At 41.6% G+C, this 23,741-nt stretch overlaps 2 protein-coding genes across 2 annotated transcripts; both read left to right on the top strand.

The window, feature by feature from the left end:
- Nucleotides 1-635: 635 nt before the first annotated feature.
- On the top strand, nucleotides 636-9,824 carry fam81b (family with sequence similarity 81 member B; the record flags this gene model as incomplete). The annotated part of the gene is made up of 8 exons (XM_084551747.1): nucleotides 636-664; nucleotides 1,156-1,363; nucleotides 2,165-2,283; nucleotides 3,604-3,733; nucleotides 5,125-5,231; nucleotides 7,714-7,849; nucleotides 8,136-8,337; nucleotides 9,580-9,824. The coding sequence occupies 8 exons, from the start codon at nucleotides 636-638 to the stop codon at nucleotides 9,708-9,710; spliced, it is 1,062 nt and encodes a 353-aa protein (XP_084407873.1). The 3' UTR covers nucleotides 9,711-9,824.
- A 10,526-nt stretch (nucleotides 9,825-20,350) lies between these two features.
- Nucleotides 20,351-23,234, top strand: gig2p (grass carp reovirus (GCRV)-induced gene 2p). Its single transcript, XM_084550755.1, has 2 exons — nucleotides 20,351-20,364; nucleotides 21,026-23,234. Exon 2 carries the CDS (start codon nucleotides 21,054-21,056, stop codon nucleotides 21,723-21,725), a length of 672 nt encoding a protein of 223 aa, XP_084406881.1. The 5' UTR covers nucleotides 20,351-20,364; nucleotides 21,026-21,053; the 3' UTR covers nucleotides 21,726-23,234.
- The last annotated feature ends 507 nt before the right edge of the window (nucleotides 23,235-23,741 follow it).

Below are 23,741 nucleotides of genomic sequence, written 5' to 3'. Positions count from 1 at the left end.
AGGTACAGAAATATCAAAACCACAACCAACAGACTGAAAAACGGCTTCTTCCCCAGAGCTGTGAAGTCAATCAAACACCCTCCCACCCTGCACACACGCACACCCAACCCTCCCCCCTTGATTCTTGATTCTCGATTCTTGAAGTGGACTGACCAGTTCCTTGGCTACGTTTCACAGAGTTGCTACCAAATTCACACTCTCAGGTCAGCAAATATTCTACTGAGTTAGGCTGCCTCACCGCACAGACAATGCATCATTCTCACATTGCTGTTCACGCTGGCAGGCACCAGTCACACCCCACTCAAGGAGACCACAGTTACCAAGTGACAACGCAAACACATGAACCCATGAGCTGGCTGAAGAAAAAGCACAGGCCTGTGAGTACGCTTCTGAAATTAGAAAAATTTAAATCACAGCTTAACAGACTGTTGTTGAGTACAAGGGAATGCAGTTGATTGCAAAGTATGAGTCTTGTTATAACAAAGCAATATTAAATCTTAAATGTTCATTTGATTTGTTTTAACAGTAAAAAATTAGCATTGATTAAACAGTGGAGTATGGCTTACCGAGGGATTAGACACATTTGAGTGAAAGCACACTAATATGCTGTATGTGTTTCCTTGTAGATAAGTAAGATGTCACATGACTCAAAGTTGCAGACCAGGTAACTTTTCTTATTGACTGTATTTTTATTTATTCAAACTTATGACGGTGTATATACCCCCATTAGTAATAATCTTTTGCCCTCTTTCACCTGTGCCCATAGGTGACTTTGAGAGTAGATAAATTCTATTTCCTGCCACTGATGGGATAGAAATGAGGTTGGGGACCTTTCTAGCACTGCTGTGAATCACATTGATAAAATTAATCCTTAATCCACAGCAGCATCAGGCAGGGTGACACGGCACGCACAGAGGGCACGGAACCCAACGCACATATTCTCATTCCATGCTTATTATTCTTCTGAGCAGATGTCCACTTAGTTGAATTACAGTGTAAAAGGATTTTATATTCATCTTGAATGTGTGCCTCCAGTGCTAGAAAATGTCAGCATGACTTTGCAACATGTGGTTTTGCATCCCTCACTTATCGCTCATAAAGAGCTTTTAAACGTTCTGACTCAAAGCTTGGCCGTTTGTTTACTCCCTGATTAAGGCCCGACGTCCTGGAAGGTCGTCTGAGCAGTCAGGATAGGACACTGGCTGTGCTGCTGGAGCAGGCCTTCAGGATCAAAGAGGAGGTGGCAGCAGGTCTCCAGGCCAAACATGGCTCTGTCCAAGTCGAGGCACTGTCCCGCAAGCTGCTGGAGAATCACATACTCACCATCACACGCATTGTCAAACGGCTCAGCGTGGACATACAGGTAAACCAGCAGGAAGACGGTGGAACAGTTGTTGAGATTTACTCATGCACAGTGAAATCCTGCGATCTCCGTGCTTGTTTTCTGTTGAAAATGTGAAGTCTTCTATCTGAGTTGATAGTCTCCTATTTTATGTGAACTCTTTCTCTGCTCTCTGCTCCTCATCTCGTTTGATGTGCAGCACTCCCACACCAACACAGGCTCCTACCCACAAACTCCCAGATGATTTGATTGCACCTGATAGAATGGTGCAGGCTGCTCGAGTCCTCATGCATATTTTGCCTCTATAAGCAAACAGCAAATTATACGAAAATGATATGATAAAAAGTGTGCGGGTGTTTGGAAACATCTTGAACAGATCATCGATCCACTCTCTGATAAGTGACTTGCAGAAACAGGGCACCAAAATGAAACACGCGGCTTCATTAGTGAATACCAAATGGCCCGTTAACATGATTAGAGGCTATCATTATCTGAAGCATTGCATGAATGCCTACAAGCTAATTAATCATGCACTTTCAGAAGTAATAAGCTAAATCATTAAGCGATTACTGTTTTGAATCAAATGAAAGCCACATCACACAGTCACAGTTTGCCCTCTAGATTGCACAGTCATCATTAACAGAAACGTGGACATAAAGCTGTTTATTCTTAATGTTTATCTTGGCGCAAAATGGGGAACACAAAGCAAATTGCACTTTCAGTTATGAGTAAAATCTGTAATATGTCACACATTCATTTGCTCATCAAATATATTCTTTAAAAATGGACATTTTGGACTGTTTTTTTTTTTTTTTGGAGTAGGCACTGGAGAGAGAAATTGCACTGCGGGACTCTGTTACCTCGGGAACCACGCTAGCTCTTCAAAACCTGGACCAGAAAAACACGGCAAGCACCGGAGACTTGCGAGGAAGAGTAGCCAGGTATGCGCAGGACTGTGGGTCAGACACCGTCTTAAAATACAGAGTGTCATTTAAATATTAATCAGATTCATTGTAATTAAAGTCACGTGACAGGGATCTGACTTACCTCCTGATACCCTGCTTGCTTTCTCTCTCCCCTTAATGAAGCGAAATTGTATAGCTTGCATCCTGTCTAGCAACTCTGCACAGTCTCGCAACTTCCAATCAGTTGTGGACACACGCGTGCATATAGGCAATTATTTTGTCTGCCCCTGAGTGAAGTTTCTGGGTTTGAACACACGTTACATGCTGATTAGCACTTGCTGATTATTCTGTGTCTGTGCCGATCACACTTATTAGATCTGATGTGTAAGTGTCTGTCGTCTCACACGCATGGGGATTGGTGTTTTGCTGCGTAGCTGACTGTGCTGAGTTACTTTTAATGTCAGTGGCAACCACTTGTCAATACATATTAATGCAATATCTGTCTTCAGAGAGTAGACCTAACATGGAGTGTTATGAGAGGTTGCGTATCACGCAACAAAATCCACTGATTGGTGGTGCAATAAAAGCAGTCAGAAAAAGCTCAGCTGCTCAGTTTAATAACCTCTTGCATTTTAATCAGAGATAATCAAGTAAGTTAATGGCCAGTGGTTTTTGATAAACTCGCCAGTGCAGCCACTTATGGAAGCATTGCAGCGATCTACAAAGAAAATTCAAGATTCAAGCTGCTGGATTATATTTGATCACAAATATTTTATTGACACGCAGACACACACAAAGATAGGCCAGATAAAGACAGGGAGTCAAGAGTCTTTGGAGGTTGAGTTATGGCTTCTCAAACCCTTCAGAGGAAGGAAATGCAGTTCTGATAAGTGTCAGTGTGGTTAATGCTTGTCACACAAACTGAACAGAGGATATGTCAGAAGAAACCAGTGAGAGGCTTTGACTGTGTTTTCCACTGTTGTATTTAGTGATAAATCTATTAAACAGAGCCTCTTATTTGACTGCTTGCCATGTTTTGCATGTACCCTCATCAGCAATTCATCAACAGATGCCAACACGTACGTAAGCACTGAGTACTCCGAATAAAACTTCTCACTGCTCAGGATTCAGCAGAGCCTTCTTTTGGCTTCTTTTATGTGGCCTGACAGCTGTCAGACTCTTTTCCGTCTTGCTGCCTGTTTGTGTACTATCTTAGTCATGTGGTATCGAGCGTCATCCCTGTTTTCTCCCAGTTTTTGCTGATTTCCCCCGTCGTCACACCTTTCCTCAACTCCCACTATTCTCATTCCGTGGTCTCTCACCAGCACTCAATGCTTCCCCGTCTATTATCTGCAGGTGCGATGCCAGCATTGCCAAGCTGAGCGCTCATGTGAGCTCCGGGGAGCAGCAGGTGATTAGACTGCAGCAGGAGGTAGCAGGGCTCAGGACAGCTATGGATGTACGACTCAAAGAGCTGGAAGGCAAGGTGGGAGAAAATCCAGTCTTCAAAAGTTAATGATGCATATTTTTAGACTCATCTTTAGATGGCAGCGCACTGTATGTCAGTCAGTCCCTCACTTTGGTCCAGATGTAGAGCATCTCAATACATTTTATAATAATAAGATTGGTATGAAACTATGTTCTGACATTTAGGGTCCTCAGAAGATGAACGTCATAACTTCATCAGCAAGTTCACAGTGTTTTTATTAGTGGCCTGTCTTCCCAACTATTGAATGAATTGCCCTGAAATTGCCCTGCATGTCTATTATATGTAGACGATAAATGCTTCATACTTTGACGATTCTCCTTTCCTCCAATATCAGGTCACAATTTCCAGATATCTCGTGAAATATGTCAACATCTACAGGATGTATTGGCCCAAACATTTGTGCGCATGTTTGCATTATCATAATGAGTTGTTAACATGCTAGCATTAGCGTTTAGCTCACTGCGAGCTAGCACAGATCCAAAAGCGCCCTATCAAGGTTATAGTGTATTAACCTTGCTTCAAGATTTGCTTAAATTAGAATGCAGTACAATAAAATAAATAGCTAAATCTGAAACCCGAACCTAGAAGTTTGCCTTCATCTTTCCTAGTACCCTACACACATTGTATATTGCTGAGCAGGTGATTGATTTAAATATTGCTGCTTCAGTTTAAGGAATGTTGTTTTGTTTAGTTAATGTACTAGATATTAAATAGGATTCAAAGGCTGCATGTAAGTGGCCAATGCATGAAAGACATTGGACAATACACTGTGCAGGGTTTGTGTGCAGTTTCCCCAGAGGGGTTGGGTGAATGTTTGGCAGGTGATTTGTAGCGTACTGCTGCCGAGTGAGAGTGGCCTTATCAAGCAAACACAGAGGTTCAGCCATAACCACAGCCCACAGACATAAAGAAATGAGATGTGAAATTCATTCAAATTTGGATGGCGAGGTCTTTGTAAACAGCTTTTGCTGCCCTGTGTGTCCAGCTTTTTTAAAAGATCAGTTTTATTTAAAACGAAAAGATAAAACACTGGATTAAGACTTGCATGTCACATGTTATAAAGCTCTGCATCTCTTTACTAACTCTAAAGCCAACCACAGCTGCCCTCGACACACTCACGCTGATTCAGCCTGCACTCCGCCCTGTTGGCGACACAGGGCGGTAAATCACTGTGATGGCAGCACATTAGCTGTGGACCAGTGGTCAAGCATTCGCCATAAAAATAATTGAAAATGCAGAGAAAGTGGGTTACCACTGTTTCCCCAAGTCATGACAGGCCACGGGACTGGTGCAGTGGCGCAATCAGCTCGGCCTCAGCAGAAACCTCAAAGATCAAAAATGAAGCAGGTGATGTAACCGCGTGCGTTTGTGTGCTCTCCAATCAACAGCTGCATCGTGATCTTGAGAGACTGGAGGCCTCATTGACAAAGCATTCCCAAGGCCAAAGGAGCTCATTGTCTGATCTGCACGGACAAGTTAAACTGCTAGAGGACAGGTAAGGCCGTTAATTAAAGAGTAAACACAAACAAACCTGGATCACGTCTTATGAAGCAGGTTCTGTTTTTCCCTAACTCTGCATTCAGTCTACTGCATGTGAGTCACGGCTATTGTTTTGCTGGTCAGACTGTTAACATGGCTTTTCAGTTTCAGCTAAGTGCTTCCATTATTCATTCTGTCCAGATGCACATAATAAAGTTACTGATTTGCTTATCAGATATTATCCCCAGTTAGTCCCGACTCTTTTTACAGCTGCTCCAAGCTGGCCACTTCAGAGTCATTACCATCTCAAAACATTAACACAGGCACTCTGTTGGTTTAGTTGATTTAGTAACCGAGCTGACCAATAATCTCAATTGGCAGCAATAAGCAGAATGAATTGTACAGGGAGGCAGAAAGAGAGAGACATGAATGATGAATATGCTCTATTTAATGATGTTGGAACTCTGTACTGGAAATGAGGTCACTGATCACGTTAGAAACAAAAGAACAATAGATAAAAATAGATGAAACAGCAACTCTCTCTGAGTTTTTCAAACAGGTAAAATAAGTGACAACACAAAAATAAAACATAATTTGTACCTCTTTTACATTTGTATATCTGACATCCTCCGTATCAGTACAACCAAGTATGGTATGACCATCAGTGTGTCATACTGAAATGGCTCAAACATTGCCACTGATTGTTGTTGCCCCCCTATTTGCCGATCAGCCACAATATTAAAACCACTGACAGGAGAAGTGAATAACATTGACCATCTTGTGACAATACAATGTTCTGCTGGGAAACTTCTGGACCTGGCATTCGTGTGGATGTTACTTAGACGTGTACCACCCACCTAGACCAGACAAGGCACCCCCACCCCATAGCAATGATAGCAGCAGCCATCCCCAGCAGGATGCAGCCTGACACAGGCACACACACAAAAATGGTTTAGGAACAACTCAGAAAAACATGAAGAACAGCACAAGGTGTTGACCTTGCCTCCAAATCCACTAGATCCCAAACTGATCTGTGGGATGCACTGGAACAAGCCTGATCCGCCAATGCCCCAATACCCAAAGGCCCCCACTAACAACATTCTGTTGCCAGACACCACAGGACACCCTCAGAAGGCCCATGTCCATTCTCTGATGAGTCCCAAGTGTTTTGGAGGCACAAGGAAGACCTACACAATATTAGGTTATAGTGTTATGCCTGATCTGTGTATATCACAGCTTGTTCCACTTTCTCACACTAATCTGTGTTGTCTCTTCTATGTGACCCATTTTCATGAAGTAGCATTACAGCTGATTTCAGAAAGCGTCTCATAGATGTTCAGTCTACGGAGGGACCATGATATCAGTGGCTAAAGATTTAAACCCACTTTCAGTTTTGAGCGTTTCATTCATGGCTAAGATACCCTGAGAGACACCTGTCAGGTTTCATAACTTGGTACAAGACAGCCCATCAAGGTGCCCTCTGTTTGTTACTGAAATCCATTAGACAAGGCCTTCACCATGTAACTTCCTGTATGTGCATTTATGAGTGTCTTTCTTGTCTTTTTAAGTTGGTGCCAGGTCATTGACAGTTTGGCATTAAAAACACAACTTTAGTCACAGAATAGAAGGGTTAGCTGACCCCCAAAACACAGCCATATCAGCTGCTGTTTAGTGCACACACGACACACAGATCATCAGATCAACAGATTAACGCATTTGCAGCAGGGATCAAATATAGACACCCAGATGAAGCAACTGCTTCATTGATTGCCTCAAGAACAATTTACATAAGTGTGTCCTAGTGTGTCCTATAGTATAATACAACCCACACAATATTTCACTCAGTTGCATGCTGCTTCCATCTGACAGGTTTTAACATTGTTTACCCTGCAGATTGCATGATTAATGTCATCCACACACAGCTATATAAATGGCGTCATGTTCCAATATTACAGAGAGAGAGAGAGAGAGAGAGGTTTGTTCTGCTCTGCCAAGCAAAAATGCAACGTTCAGAGCTGCAAAAACGCCTCACAATGAACATCGAGCATTTTTCAACAGCTCATGCAGAATCATGCAGAACCATTCTACCACATTCTTCTCCTTTTTTTCCCATCAATGCTGAGGCTGGCGTCGAGTCAAACGACAAAAGTGGTAATATTGCTGAGGAAGTCTCACCTCGAGTGACCAGATGGCGCTGAAAGTGACATTTAAGCAGCTTAAAGCAACTGAACGTAAAGCATGTTTCTTTGAAACTACACAGACTGTACTTTGTGCACATTTTGCCAATAAATTATCATTATGGAAATAAAATCAAACGTCTTTTCTGATGCCAGCAACCAAGTGAAGCCAAGTAGAGGCTCTTTAAAAGGGGGCCCTAATTTACAGCAAGCACAGCAAACTCCCACATCTTCAGATATTTACAATCTAATTTACTAAATGTGCTTTTAGTTTCAAAGTAAAGCCTAACACTTTTCTTCCTTTTCCTGGGGTCTTTGCAGGATGTCAAGCGAGCTGAAGGAAGCCAAGGAGCGAGCAGACATGCTGAGGAAATGGACAGAACAGCAGCTCGACAGCTCCATCCAGACACATGCACAGAGCAGCCAGCAGCTACGCTCACTATTGGAAGACAAAATGGTACAGCTAATTTCAGGCTGAGTCACAGTTTATGCAATGATGTCAACAATACCAAAATGCATTTTAGGCACTTGTACATCATTATCACTTTAACTATGAGAGCTGTGATACAGTTATACATAAATTAGTAAGGCTAACGCTTCCTGCCGTTTCCTTAATTCAGGAAAACGGTAATATTGTCCTTTTTTTCCAGATAATTCAACCAACCAGAATTAAAAAAAAAAAAACTGTGGTGCAGTAGTGTGCAACTGAAATTTTTATCTTTATGTGTGTGCATTGTGTTCAGTCCCATGCAGAGTCTACGTTAGCTGACCGTCTGCTTTCTCTGGAAGCGCGTGTGGAGCAGATTGAGACGCAGCGGACCCAGGCCGACAGCAGTCAGTCTGTTCAGCTGAAGCGCTACGAAGCCAGACTCAGTAGACAAGTGACCTCAGCGCAGAGCAGCTTTCATCAGGAGCTGCAGCTGCTCAAACAGGAATACCACAAAGGTGATAGCTGTTAGTAACTTGCTGTCACCAGGGGGCAAACATACATGTATTACATGTACTTTACCGTATACGTCAAGGAAAAACTGAACATGGAAGATTGCTTCTCCAGATTTAGGAACATAATGAGAGAAGGAGTGACCTCACTCATGACTAAGATCATTTCTTTTGCCCACAAATTTTTAACATCTCAGTTAGCGACAGTGGTCAATGACTTGGTGATGACGTCTTAAATTAAGCATGAGAACTGAGCTATATTTGAATTATGCTGATGGCAAAGAGCAGCAGAGCTCGACTGATTCAGAATCTTTCCAACTCACAAGTCATGTGTGGTTTTTTTTTCAAATGGTTACATTATTAAAAAAGAAATGTTAACTATTATAGTGTGAAGTGGGTTTGGTACCTACTGCCAGGATAGTAAGTCACGAGGCAAGCCAGAGGGATACAGAGGCAGTTAGTCCAGTCCAGTACAGCAGCTCGACATTCATCTCCATCATTTTTCCCAAGAGCCCTGGCACTAGATCTCAGACCCACCCCACTTTCTTTTGGTCTAGCCGAGTCTCCGGCTCTTATTACAGTGTAGTCATGCTGTGTAGAATAGAGGCACAACCATCCTCTGTAAATAAGACCAGGGGTAAAGTGATCTATGAATCACCCGATCTATGAAGCCACCAATCTCAGTGCTAGAGAGCTGTTCATCCATCACTTTATTTTAAATGTGGAATGAAAAGATGGAAGCAGCTCGTATGAGAGGGGAGAAAATCAATGCATAACTGGTAAGTGTTGTAAATATTCGTGGCAAGACGGGCATGGAGTCAGAAAGAGAAGGCTAAATATTTTTAAAATCCCAAGGAAACTCTGACCTTCCACACAGAGCTAACTGAGTTTGTGCAGTATTAAAAATATATATAATTTTAATGCAGTATGTTGTTAACTCCCCAGAGAAATCATAATGTATGACTATAATCACAACGAGCCCCAACCATAGGTACTCTAGCGCTTTATGAGAGAGAGAGCAAAATATGGCGTCGTTACATCACAATGAAGAGAAATGCAGTGTAACGTCAGCATTTTTGCAAGGTCAGAGCAAACTGACCTAATTTTGAGCACTGAACAAGCAGGGCAAAACCCTTCTTGGTATCAATATAGCCCTTCGGTCCACAGCAGCAATTCACCAGAATAATTTTCACCTCAAATGCATTATGTGTGGTAATGACCTGTACTCCTTGTCTCTCTTTCGGACAGGGTTCCTGTCTGTGCATGATGCAATTGAGTCCCTGAGGCAGATATGTGACATCAAATCCCGCCTCGACAAGGAGAAGGTTGAGAAGGACATCAGGCACATCTGCAGCAAGGTGACAGAGCTCAGTGACTAGGGACACCAGCTGAAGAGGAGCTCCTTTATATTGTCACACCTATCCTGAAGGAATACCTTGAAACAAGCAGTTTGAAGCCCTGCGGGTGACAGTGTGGACTGTCTTGTCGCTACCTTTATTCTCATCTTTAGCTGTGTTTAACCCCTTGATCATCTGATGAATTGCCTTATAACCTGAAGTAGACAGCAAAGTATTTAGAAACCTAACTTACAATCACAGATTTTAATAATATATAATGTATATATGGCTAATTTTAAGCAATTAAAAAACAAAAATGTAACACTGTCCCCATTTTGCCCCCAAAACAGTTCTGACCCCTCAAGTCATGGATGCCACACAGCAGCTTAAGATAAGGTATTTAGCAAGAGATTGATGGGGAGCTTCGTGCTGGTGATGCTGTCCTCCTCAGTGTGGGAGGCGTTGTCCTGCTGCTCTTAAGTGTCTGCTAAATGTGGTCTGTTATTCCTATCTCATTCTATGACTATAGCTGTATTTAATCACTCTTTCTTTCAAAAACTGATAAATTGACTTACAAGTTTAAGTAGACAACCTTATAGAATTACTATTATTAAACCTAATAATCATGTATTATATTTCACATATCTTCAACTTATAAAAGACAAATTTTGTATCTGATTATTTTTTATCATCGTGAGAAATTTCATTTTACAGTTATTCTCACTTTTGTCTGCTATATTCAGCATAATTACACTCTGCCGAAACCCGGGATCGAACCAGGGACCTTTAGATCTTCAGTCTAACGCTCTCCCAACTGAGCTATTTCGGCTTCGTTCACGGACCCCCGTATATATCAGACACTACACGGAACTAACTATATCAATTTTGATGCGTAAGTGCATTTCCTACTCATCAATAAATGTCTCCAGAACGACCTACTTTGAAAAACATCGGGGAAGATTGTATTAAGGTGCTATGAAGATAACCTTACCTTATCTAACCTCCAGGGAAAACATGACTTTTTATTACCCTTAGTGGAAGGTTGCAGTTTCTGGAAAGTATGGTTATATTCAGCCATTTCCCAGGAAGGTTAATTTCTGTGAATATAATTGACTACACAGTCAAAAATGTATTTAAGTAACCTATCATTAAGTGTGTTATTACATTTAACAGGTGCGGGAACTGTTTTCATAATGTCTGGATCAAGCGTTTACTGTTGAACTACAGTACATGAGTCTGTGAAGGTTCTCAGTCATCCAGGTCATGGTATATCCAAAAAAAAAAAAAAAAAGGTTTAAAAAAAGGCAACTGGACGCTTCACCACTCATCAGAGTAGCTTCTCCAGTTCTAAGGGACTGGTGGGAAGACACACTTAAAAAAAAATAACCTCTACAAGTACAGTTGTAGAGTTCTTTAAACCTTTTTTTGATACAGTACATGAGCATAATAAATATCCGCTGCCGAAACCCGGGATCGAACCAGGGACCTTTAGATCTTCAGTCTAACGCTCTCCCAACTCCGCGAAGGCTGGGGAACAATAGTCTGTATAAGATGGGGAAGAAGAGAGAAGAGGGGGGAAGAAGGGAGGGAAGGAGGGAAGGAGGGGAAGGGAGGACACACGTGGCGCGAGTTCAAATCCCGCCCGAAGCCATAAAATGTTGAAGGCTTTTCTTGTGGCAAATGTTTCTAAATTGCGTTTGTTTTAAAATCTACAGTCAATTCAATAATACACTGTTACTCACAACTAAAATAAACACAAGGAGATTGTTTTTATGACTTTAAAGTACTTTTCTTGTGGCAAATGTTTATATATTTTTGTGTTAAAATCCACTTACACAATTTTGTATCTATGAAATTAAGGTCGATTGTTACCTGATATCTAACAATATACGATCACACACTTGCAAGAAATTATTCATGAACAGATTCAGCTTTAATGGCCAAATATATTTACATACAGGAAATAAACATAAAGAAGACACAATATTAGCAGCAACTACTCAATAGCAAGGACAATCAGAAACATTAAAAACAAGCAGGGGAAACAACTGCAAACTGGGGGAACTGCAGACAATGAAATATGTACATCTTCTTCTTCTATGCCCGTTTAGTCCTGTTAAGGGTCACGGGGGTCTGCTGGAGCCTATCCCAGCTGTCATCGGGCGAGAGGCAGGGGTACACCCTTTAGAGCGAAACTGTCCACACCTCCTGCAGACATTTGATGAGGCTGACCTATTATATCTGCGTTTGGTGGGCGCAGCTTGGTCACTGGTGTGTTCATTGGTGGCAGTGGTGGTACAGGGTGGTACAGGTACAGGGCAAGGGAGCAACAGCTGCATCCCTGGCATGACAGGTGCAGGTGGTGCTGCAGGAAACAGTTGCCTTTGTGCAGCTATGGGCCTGGGCCCTGCTCTAACCCCTGGATGACTCTGAACTCAGAGCGGTGGGCTAGGTCCAGCTGCTGGTGCTCATCAGGGTCTCAGTCACCAGGTTGTAGAACTGGTCTATGTCAAGAACCAAGAGAGGGTGGGAGCCAACTCGAAAAAGAGCTGCAGCCGCCCACTTCTGGTCCTGTTTAGGCAGCGTCTGTGGCCACAAGAATGGGAGCTGTGCAGGATCCTCTGGCTGAAAGGGCTGAGAAAAAATATGAACATATGAAAAGAAGCAGTATAGAAGCATAACAGTACAAATATGACAAGCAGGAAGAGGAGTGCTTCTTTTGAAGGGTAAGTAAAACAAATCAAACAAAACAAAACATCAAGGTGCTCTTTGGTACAGTGGTAACTTAGTGCAAACAAAAGGAAAGTGACCAAGGCACTTTTGAGTTACAAAAGTTAAAAAGCATCTATTAGAAGCAGTTAATACATAGAGTAAAGAGTTAAAAACACACCTGCCTTGCACTCACACAAATCAACAATGAGACACAATGACACACACCAAAGCTGGTGTAGACATTAACTGTGTATTTGTAACTTACATGTGGCTGAGATTTTGACTGTTCAACTCTTTACTATGTGTTAACTGCTTCTAATAAAGGGGTACGAGGACGAGGAGATGGAGAACGGTGTGGAGGTGAAGAGGGTGATAGACCTGGGGCAACAGCTGAACCAGGGTCATTTTTTGCCCTTTGCAGACAGTTAAGATTAACAATACAAAACAAGACAACAGGTTTTTGTGAACCTTAAATCACTACCTTTTAAACTTACTTGAGAAACTTTTCTCTGGACATTGATGTTTGGTTTGGCTGCTGCCACATGGGATCCACCAAACCTGGATTTTTCAAACTGAAAAAAACAAACAAACAAACAGAACAACAACAAAGTCATATCAGTAAACACAGTGTTTATTTCTTCCTATATCACTATTACCATATTTTAAAGGCTTATATCACAACAGGGTGTTTACAGGAATCAGACACTTAAATGTAATGCTCTTTTTAAAATAATTTTAACCAAATTAAATAATAATTTTCTTTTTTAAAGACTACAGTAAGTATGAGGGTAAGAAAAATATATATGGTCCCCTGCAGAGGTAGGTTTTATGTAGGAATATGGTGGGTCATTAACTAGATGATTCTAATAGTCTGCTGTATGTTAGATAGAAAACTATCACTGTAATGAATCTAACCAGGACTTTAACAAATGTAGTGCTTTGGTCTAAGTGCAGTGTGAGTTAAGTTAATCTACATTTTTCCAACAGGTGAGTGCAAATATGAAGTATAAACACACTTTTAGGTTCAGTGGTGGATTTAAAAAGACTTGTAACATCAGACACACACACATTATTGCTAAACTTCTAGATAGGTTGAACTGATGATTTACTGCTACAGAACTACACTGCATGACAGACACTGTGGAGTCGCCTTAGCAAATTCCTAGATGAAATTGTGCATTGTAGTTATTGTTTTTCTCTAGAAAATGACATCAAGTGCAGGCAACAGGCCTGCTCCCAGGCAAAAATGGTGGCACGGGTGCCTGAAAACATGGGAGAAATATACTGAGTTGCTAACATTCTTTTAATACAAGCAGCCAACTTCATATTGGTAACACATTCATTTATGTTTGCATCTTGCAGACTTAAATGTAGTTACCTTTTGAGTGTGAAAACCACACATACACCTTGGCAGCTCTCTCATTAAGGTCCTCTGACACTTCAGCTGCAGGGGGCACCTTTCAATCTGCAACCATAAAGAAAATCTCTCATTGACTACTAGTGTTCTTGTCAGTGATAAGAATTTGCGTTTCTTTTTTTTTTCCTTCTCTTATTTGTCCTTTTTATTGTATTATCTTACTGTCATGCATGGCTTTGTGGGACTTGGTCGTCATTTTCTAGGGAAAAACAATAACTACAATGCACAACTTCATCTAGGAAACATTTGTGATATGAAGCAATGACAAAACATCAGGCTAACTTGCAGCAACTAGCTACTTTGCGGCTTCTACTACGTCTACTACAGCCTAAAAACGGTGTAAGAAAATAACATGTGTAATACCATAGCAACCAACCAAACTTACTATCGCAAATCCTCCCATAGCAATGCGCACCAGCAGAGGTTGTTAACATTAACGCTGATGGCGGAATACTTTAAATAACATTTAATTCAGTTCAACCCAGACAAGAAAATAGATATTTTACCTGCTCGCTGCTTCCGGAACTGGCGAAGATTTGAAAAGAGCGGGGGTGGGATGCGCTATACGTCACTGGTAGCGTAAACATAGGAGTCGGGATCTGATTGGCTGTTCAAACGCAAAGATGGTCTATGCAGTGTGATTGGTTTTCAAATGATTGACGTTGACATTTGATTGGCTTCCGACAAATGGATCGCGCCACATGATTGGTTTCCAACAGATGAGATTCGTGATGTGATTGGCTGTGTCTATACGGACGAGCGGCATCGCGGTAGAGCTATTTCGGCGCCTGTGTCTACGTCACGATCATGCCGAGTCTGTAAAATCGGTGTAATCACTACATATTATCATTTATACATTCAAAAACATACAGATATTTAGATATATACTATACCTTAATACTAGATATACTGTTTCGTTTTTTTTTTAACGTTTAACGTTTTCTTTAACGTTTTTTTGGATATACCATGACCTGGATGACTGAGAACCTTCACAGACATAACAGAAGAAAAAGCTGATTTTTACATACACTCATTAAACAAGCTTTCGGATATTTGAAGAAACTTGAATTGAGCCTTCAGTTTAGTTAGTGAGCCACCAGTTTTGGGCTAATAAGCTAAGAGCGCCACCACCTGGCCAAGCGGTGTAATTTAAATGGATAATTGCATAAAACATTTATGTCTGATCTAAGTTGATGTCCACTTGCTGAAATGTTATGGAATGAATTTACTATCATAATGCAAGAGCATTTTAAATTGATTCGAGGGCAGAATTTATCGATTTCATTCTCAGATTTTGTGATATTATCTCTCAAAACTCTGCTCTCGCTCTCAAATTTGCTCTGCGCTCTCAAATTTGCTCTGCGCGTGCTCAAACTGTGTCCACGCACTCGGTTACGATGCTGCTCGCGCAGATTTCCTGCGCTCAATCTCCAGCTCTCTCTCTTGCTCTCACGGAACATGTGCGCTCACGAAACTCTGCTCTGCTCGCGGATCTTTGCTGTATCAACGCTGTCAACCAATAGAAGGCCGGCTGGTAGTGACCAATCAGATGATCCCTGTTTGTATACGGTGCGTTGGCTGTTTTTCGAGGAGCGTCGCATACAGGCGGGCACTCTTTCAACAGGTTTCATTCACTCCCTACCCCCGGGGCAGTAATAAATGTGATTTCTTGTATTTGTTGGACCACTGTTCGAATAAAATATCATTCAACACATACAAGAGCGTCCGAGCTTCTCATTAAAATGGCTATATTGTATAATAACAGCCGCATCGAACACTGTTCTTTGCGGTGTGCTGGTGCAGAAAACAATATTCACCATCCTGAAGCTAGCGGGACGGGCGAAATGGAGCGGCAACGCCAAAGTGCTCAGGCAAGTTATTTTTAGACTCATTTTAATGTCACGCGCTCGTGGTAACTTTCGTGAACGCTTTAAAATCAAGGTAAAATGTTTACGATGAGGCAGTGAGCTGCTGAGGCTCTTGGTCTCTGTTCCAGACCTAGCTAATGAGCTATATTCTAGATGTGCAACAAATATTTACATGGGACATTGGTGGTTATTATTTTTCTTCCTAATGTTAGCAGGCCATAAAAATGCCTCATCGTAAACATTTTACCTTGATTTTAAAGCGTTCACGAAAGTTACCACGAGCGCGTGACATTAAAATGAGTCTAAAAAATAACTTGCCTGAGCACTTTGGCGTTGCCGCTCCATTTCGCCCGTCCCGCTAGCTTCAGGATGGTGATATTGTTTTCTGCACCAGCACACCGCAAAGAACAGTGTTCGATGCGGCTGTTATTATACAATATAGCCATTTTAATGAGAAGCTCGGACGCTCTTGTATGTGTTGCATGATATTTTATTCGAACAGTGGTCCAACAAATACAAGAAATCACATTTATTACTGCCCCGGGGGTAGGGAGTGGATAAAACCTGTTGAAAGAGTGCCCGCCCGTATGCGACGCTCCTCGAAAAACAGCCAACGCACCGTATACAAACAGGGATCATCTGATTGGTCACTACCAGCCGGCCTTCTATTGGTTGACAGCGTTGATACAGCAAAGATCCGCGAGCAGAGCAGAGTTTCGTGAGCGCACATGTTCCGTGAGAGCAAGAGAGAGAGCTGGAGATTGAGCGCAGGAAATCTGCGCGAGCAGCATCGTAACCGAGTGCGTGGACACAGTTTGAGCACGCGCAGAGCAAATTTGAGAGCGCAGAGCAAATTTGAGAGCGAGAGCAGAGTTTTGAGAGATAATATCACAAAATCTGAGAATGAAATCGATAAATTCTGCCCTCGAATCAATTTAAAATGCTCTTGCATTATGATAGTAAATTCATTCCATAAAATGTCGCCTGTGGGTACAGGAACGTGACCGCAGTGGTTGGCCTAGGCTAGTATATGAGGGTATTTGCTGACGTGATGTGACTGCCCGCTCTGATTCGTTTTTATTCTTAAACGCAGCTTGAGATTCTCACATGTTTTCAGAAATAGACAGTCCAAAAGAGTTGTGATGTTGCGTCGTGAATGCTCATGTAACATTCTGCTACGCTATGCCATCTTTTTCATATGTGAAAAACATGGCCCGTACGGGGATCGAACCCGCGACCTTGGCGTTATTAGCACCACGCTCTAACCAACTGAGCTAACCGGCCACGCAAGCCACGTGCCAGTGACGTCAACACGGCTGTAATAAACTCAGTAAAACGAAAGTTCAGCGAGAAGCAACAAAACTTCACTCACGGTAAGGTTGATTTTAAAGACCGTTTGGTTTTCTAAGTCATAAAGCCCTATACTATGATAATATAGAGGTATATAAGGCTACAAATGTTGTATATATTGTGTTATTTAAAAAAATATTTGACTTCACTCAGATTTGAGTTCTCATCCAGGTCAGTGATTCACAAACTGGGAGCGAGACAGCATAAAAAAGTGTGTAGCGTTTAAATGAACAACTTGAAAACAAACTTGATTTGCTTAAGCTGCTCCTCGATCAAAAATCACGACAGAATTCTGTCGTGATTTTTGTCAGCAATACCCTGTTGAGACAGCAAAACTTGCTCAAAACAGCTTGAGCAATATGGGCAAATAAGGAAGCAATTAAATAAACAGGCAGGGCGAGCTCAGTAGTATAGTGCCACACAATATACACAATACACTTAAATGGGATTTCAAAAGAGTAAAATAATATTGCACTGCTATAATCCAATGTTGCATTCCTTTTGTCCACAGAGGTGCTCACCTTTACAACATCCTCTGTCAGCTGCATGTTTTAAATCAGGATGTCAGTGCAGTTCTCTGGCTGGGAGGTGGTCGACGATGGCGCCTCTTTTCCTGGTGTAATGCTAGGCCCGTCACAGAAACCCCAAAACCGGGGCGTCTACACCATGTACCACGGGACCAGCATTGTCAGTGCACGGCTCATCATTGCTAATGGTTTTAAACAGTCATCCGGTGGCCTGCTGGGAAAGGGTGTGTATGTTAGTCGTGATACGAATAAGGCATCTAGTTATCCATATTTCTGTAGCCCCTCAGACCGTGTGGTCCTTGAGGTACGTGTGCGCGTTGGTCGTGTCAAACGTATTGACTCGGCCAACCATCCTATGAAACTCAACTGGCACGAAAAAGGTTATGACACAGCCTGGGTGCCTGCTGGCAGTCCCCAGTGGCACAGTGGTCTACAGGAAGACTGTGTGTTTGATCCCAAAAGAGTGAAGGTGGTCGGCATTTCAAAAGCAGCAAACACCGCCATACAGACAGAGCTTCAGCAGCTTATCGCTAAACAATCCCAAAAAGATGACAGAGGATCTGCTAGTGCAGCAGCAGCAGCTGTGTGTTCCCTGTGTAAGAGAAAGACCCAGCAGGGCTCTGAGCACATCAAGCAAAAGTGTTGGAAATGTGGAGAAAACATCTGTATTCTCATGTCTAAGCATTTCTGTACTGGCTGACTCTGACAGGGGTAAAAGAGAGGAATAATAAGCAAGGAATATACATGTTTTTGTTTGTTTTTTTGGGGGGGGGGTTTTGCATCATGTTCAGATATATTGCTATTCATATTGTCATCATGTTAAAACAGAAAGGCAAATTAGTTCTGTAGAAAACAATTATGTGATTTATGTTTATCGAACATAAAATCATGCAATGGCACTAAATCCAATAAATGTCACTTTTGTATTAGCAAAGCTATGGTTTCTTGCTTGTTAAGAATTAATAGTTACCTTCATATTTAGCTTCAGTGTGTCAGAAAAACTGTTAATGATAACAATAATGACACACAAAATGATCACTTGAGGGCAAATAAAAACAAAATATTTTTCATTCAGTGTTCAGAAACTACAATTATAAAAACTAACGGTCTCCCTTCATTGCACTTCTTTCTAGATATTTTTTCTTAAATAAAGTTTACCAAACAAAAATGATCACTCTACAACAAATATTATAAATGTAAGGAAGTGTTTAGGAAGTACAATAAAATACAAAAATAAGACAATATCTCTCCCCTTTAGTGCACTTTTTTTCTTCTTTTCAGGGGTCTGTCGGCAGGGGGGCGGGGGATTTTAAAAATGTCCATATGCTTATACAAGTTTGTTGCGTTACCACTATATCAAAAAAAAAAAAAAAAAAAAAAAAATGTTCAAAAAAAGGCAACTGGGCTTGGAGGGTTTTTTGAGAAGCTGTTTCACCACTCATCCGAGTAGCTTCTTCAGTTCGAGGGGACCGGTGGGAAGTCTGAGGTTTAAATAGGAACTCCTCCTGAAACTTGCTTGTTATGTTAACAACCAGAAGCCGGTGCATCTAATTTCCATTAACGATTGGGTACTTACCTGTCGTTGAGGGGGGACTGTTTTCGTCCCCGTCCTCTTCCGTATGAATGGTGCTCTAACGACTCTTGTCCGTCAGAGGCTCCAGTGTCAAGGTGTGAATGAGGTTGAAACTTCTTGGGGACAGAAGTTAAAACTGTATTGTAAAATTTCAAATTTTGGATATCCTACCATGACCTGGATGTCTGACAACCTTCGCAGACATACTGTGTTACCATTGTATCTTAAAGCAAGTTATAGGCCTACTATTTTTACAAACAGTACAACTTGCTATTGTTCTATTTTCGGCCAGAAATATAACCAAACAGCCCTACTCTTTCTCTCGTTGTGTGTAATGGTCTGCTGCTGGCCGGGCCTGGCTGGCAGAGGTGGGCAGTGTTCGGTCACCTGTTCGGTCACCGTGACGGTACAACAAACACACGAGAGGGGGAGGAGGAGCAAAATGAGCCTGCTCTGTTATGTGACAGCTGCAGCATTTAGACAAACACAGTCAGGTCGCGTCTTTAATGAAACGAGAGAACCTGAAACTTAGGTATCGGTCTCATTATCGATCAACCTCGATACCAACGTTGGTATCGATATTTGGATCGATCCGCCCACCACTACCTACCAGTCATTTAGAAACGAAGTCACTTGGATGTTTGTAGTGAAACGTCTTCAGGAAAACAAAACCGAGTCCCGTCGCCTTTGTTTTAGTTTCGTTTTTGGATATTCGTCTTCATACAACGTATGTCTTAGTCGAGTCAGGTTCAAACATTTAAATATTTAAAGTAGTTTAAATGAACATATTGTGTTAAATATACATAACCAGCAAAATGTTGAGCAAAATCACAGACGTTTGAGTCTGTGAATATTGGGTTACTGGATTAACTACTCTGTAACAAGAAGAGAGGTTTGCCAGATTAAACTTTTATGTAAGAAGGTTGAAATACAATTTACTGGTCTTGGAATCTGTAACGTGTTGTTCGATATTATGATGAGAAGCGCCTCGCTTCATATGTAAATAGTTGGGTTCTTTATGAAGAAAAGGATGATGGCCCGTACGGGGATCGAACCCGCGACCTTGGCGTTATTAGCACCACGCTCTAACCAACTGAGCTAACCGGCCACAGGCAAACGTGACAAAAGAAGTCCATATAAAGGCGCGACGATAAAGTTGCGTGTTAGACGTACTTGACATCTTTAAATGTTACTGAATAGAAAGTGAAAGCTATTACGCTTACGGAGAACAGATAGACGAACGTACACGGTAAGTTAAAGTTCGTTAATATTAAATAATAAAAGACCTTAAAGGACATGAAGTACGTAGGTACTACACTCTAGGTTTAAATACAGTGACCCTCACAGCAGGTGAGGAGATGGGTTTATCTTAAAGTTCGTCGCTTATTTACTCGGCTAGAGGAATAAAATTGACTGTAAAATAGCTAAGAAAAAAAAATTGTTTTGCTTTTTGCTAACTAAACTGTGGATTTGCCTTTAAATAATCATCGAATATGTTATCTTGGTCGACTTTGAGCACAAGGCTAAATGATTTCAACTTATAAGTTCAGTTTTCCACTGACATTTTTCCCAAGTGTATTTTATAACACGAATAGGCAGTTCTGTTTTAACTACATGTGGTCCTTTTAGAGATAAAGTCACAGTTCAGCTGTGATTTCGTCTACTGAAAATCTATGCTTCTTACTGGTGTACTATATAGGACAGATCAGCTATCAGCTATCATAAATTTGTGACCCAATCCGCTGCATATCACTGAGGTCAAAATACTGTTCTCCTCCGTCTTCTTTGTATAAATCTTATATAACGTTTAAGTCTTTAGAAATGCTTTAAATCCCCTTTTGCTTGTGCCAGCTTTTAACCACAGACACAAAATGCAGTCATATAACATTTCTGTGTTGCTGCTGTCTCAGGTCTGAACACTGTCCTCATTGAAGCACCATGTCAGTGCAGTTCTTTGGCTGGGAGGTGACCTACGATGACGCTTCTAAGCTGGGGGCCGACCAGGTGCCCAAAGATCTGGGTGTCTACACCATGTACCACGGAACCACCGTTGCCAGTGCACGTCAGATCATTGCCAATGGCTTTCGGCAGTCATCAGGCGGCATGCTGGGAAAGGGCGTATACGTCAGTCGTGATAAGAGAAAGGCGCAGTGCTATCCGAAGAAAAGTAACCAGTCAGACCGTGTGGTACTAGAGTTGCGTGTGCGCGTTGGCCGCGTCAAACGCATCGACACTGACAACCACCCTATGCAGAAAACATGGAGCGCGCAGGGCTACGACACTGCCTGGGTGCCCCCTAACTGTGGCATGACAGCTGTGCCAAGTGGCAGGGAAGAGGATTGTGTGTTTGACCCCAACAATGTGAAAGTTGTGGGCATTGCAAGTGCACCAAACGCCGCCATACAGACAGAGCTTCAACAACTTGTGGCTAATAGCGCCAGCCAAGGAGACGGGGGAGCAGGTTCATACGGTGGTGCTGCTGCGCAAGTGTGTTCACTGTGCAAGCGAACGGAGAACCAAGGTTCTCCACACATCAAGCAACAATGCTGGGGCTGTGGGCAAAACATCTGCACTCTAATGACCAAGCACTTCTGTAGGGTTAACGCTTAAGTAGTTGTAGTTGGAAAAGTTAACTTAAGTGTATATAAAAAATGTAACTTTTCTCTTCTTTCCTCCACAAAACACAACAAAAAAACAAAAATGAAATGGTTCATTAACGAATTGTTGCTGGCACTTTGACAATGATGTTATGATGTATACTACATTTGTGTAATGTTTCCACATCATCATGTGTTAAGTTTGTGTGCAATCAAGAGTTAAAATACATTTTGATATCTGTTATGACTTTAAGCTGCTGTTTTCTTGAATACTGTAAAAACCAAACAATCATGTGAAGCCAATACAGCTATGATATCAGACCCAGAATGTCCAGGGTGATAAGAATTAATACTGAGTCACAAGAACCAGAAAAGCTGAATTAGCGGTGGTGTGGTGGCCCGTGGATAAACCTGCTAAGCTACATGATTTCATAATTCAGTTGCATTAGATAATTCATGACGAAGTAGATGCAAGCAGGGAATGAAACTCTGGCAGTCTTCGATCTTCATTCACTTTGGCTTGTTGCAAAAAGATGAGAAGCTGTGTTTACAATCAAAGCTGTGGTGGAGTCAGATAAGCAATGGGGAAGTAAGAACACAACAGTTAAATGTTCCAATTTTGTGCCAGTGTAGTTACGAGGCAGCTGTGTGCTCACATTCATGAGTTCCTAGTTGTTTTTGGCATGCAAGTGTCTGAGGAGGTACCAGCTGGCCACCTGCACCACTGTCACTGGGAAGTCTCGAGAAGGAACGTATACCAACTTCTCCAGCAAACGTCTGGTTTCCCTGCAGAACACATAAGACAGACATATAGTAGGTATAACATGACTGTACACATTGCTCTTAAAAAATATTGGATGCCTGCTGACCTGCTTTGTCATCTAGATGCAAGTATCTGGTACCAGTGTTCAACCTGAAATTACATTGTGTTTCTATTGTTTCTGTGATTAAACCCTATCAGTGTCCATGGCTGTCCTGTTTTTCATCAGTATTTACTGATTTATTGCACCAAAAGAAAAAAAGTAAAACTTGTCTCAAGTATGAAAATGGTCTATGATAATGGGGAATCGCTTAACAGAGAGGAGTTTCTGCAGCAGTTTTCAAAGAATTTGGCCAGATTGGCACATTTGTTCTCTAGTGCTCTCTGATGAATGTACTATAGCACTCTAATTAAGTGTCCTGGCAGGCTGGTGAGGTAGTGACACAACAGTGTTTTAACAAGACAGGGTAACTTCGCTTTGCACTTCCAACAGTACCAACATTTTCTGAAGACGATGGAAGTATGAATCAGGAGTTTTACTGGAGCTGCAACACAAGCCCTGTCTGGTATTATTATGCATCCTGAGAGATCCTATCACAAGTATCAAGCTTTATTTATTTGTGTTCACACCTAAGATGTGTCACTACTTGTGTCTGGACCAGCTACAGCTGTTTCAGAACTGTGAACAGAGACGTTTGTTGGGGATGTGACACCAATTCTGGAACAAGCTGAAAAGTCTCTTTCACTTACTGAAAGCACACACGTTAAGATATTATTTATTTAATTATCACCAAAAAATAATCGTCAGAGAACATTCAAGGCACATACCCTTTTTATAACCTTCATGTAGTGCCCCACGGAAGAGTATGTTCGTGGAGCCTTTAAAGAAGAATCAGGGAGCATTCCCTTAAATGTAAGATTCCAGATTTTGTAACCTTTACAATTATTCATATTTCTTTAAAAAAAAAAAAAAAAAAGTATTATCACTTCAATTCTAAATTACTTTTACAGGTTAAGGTAGGCTGGGAGCTAAGTTTCTCCCCATTCATTCTCTGAGATAACTCAATTGAGTCTGGAGTTTTGGGACATTAATGTATGGGTTGAACAGTTCTTTTACAGAGAAACAGAATCAAAAAAACTGAAATCCTCTAATCACAGGTGAGTATTACAAATCATTAGCAGATGCAAGTCATGTGAATGTCAAGTGTGCACCAGATGTTTCTAATATAGACCTAAAGTCCCTACCGGTCATGTAGAAATGAAGAAGTC

Source organism: Chelon labrosus (assembly GCF_963514085.1).
Source record: "Chelon labrosus genome assembly, chromosome: 9".
NCBI classification, from domain to species: Eukaryota; Metazoa; Chordata; class Actinopteri; order Mugiliformes; family Mugilidae; genus Chelon; species Chelon labrosus.
Note: the sequence above shows the minus strand (reverse complement) of the source record. Positions and strands in the feature narration are given on the sequence as shown.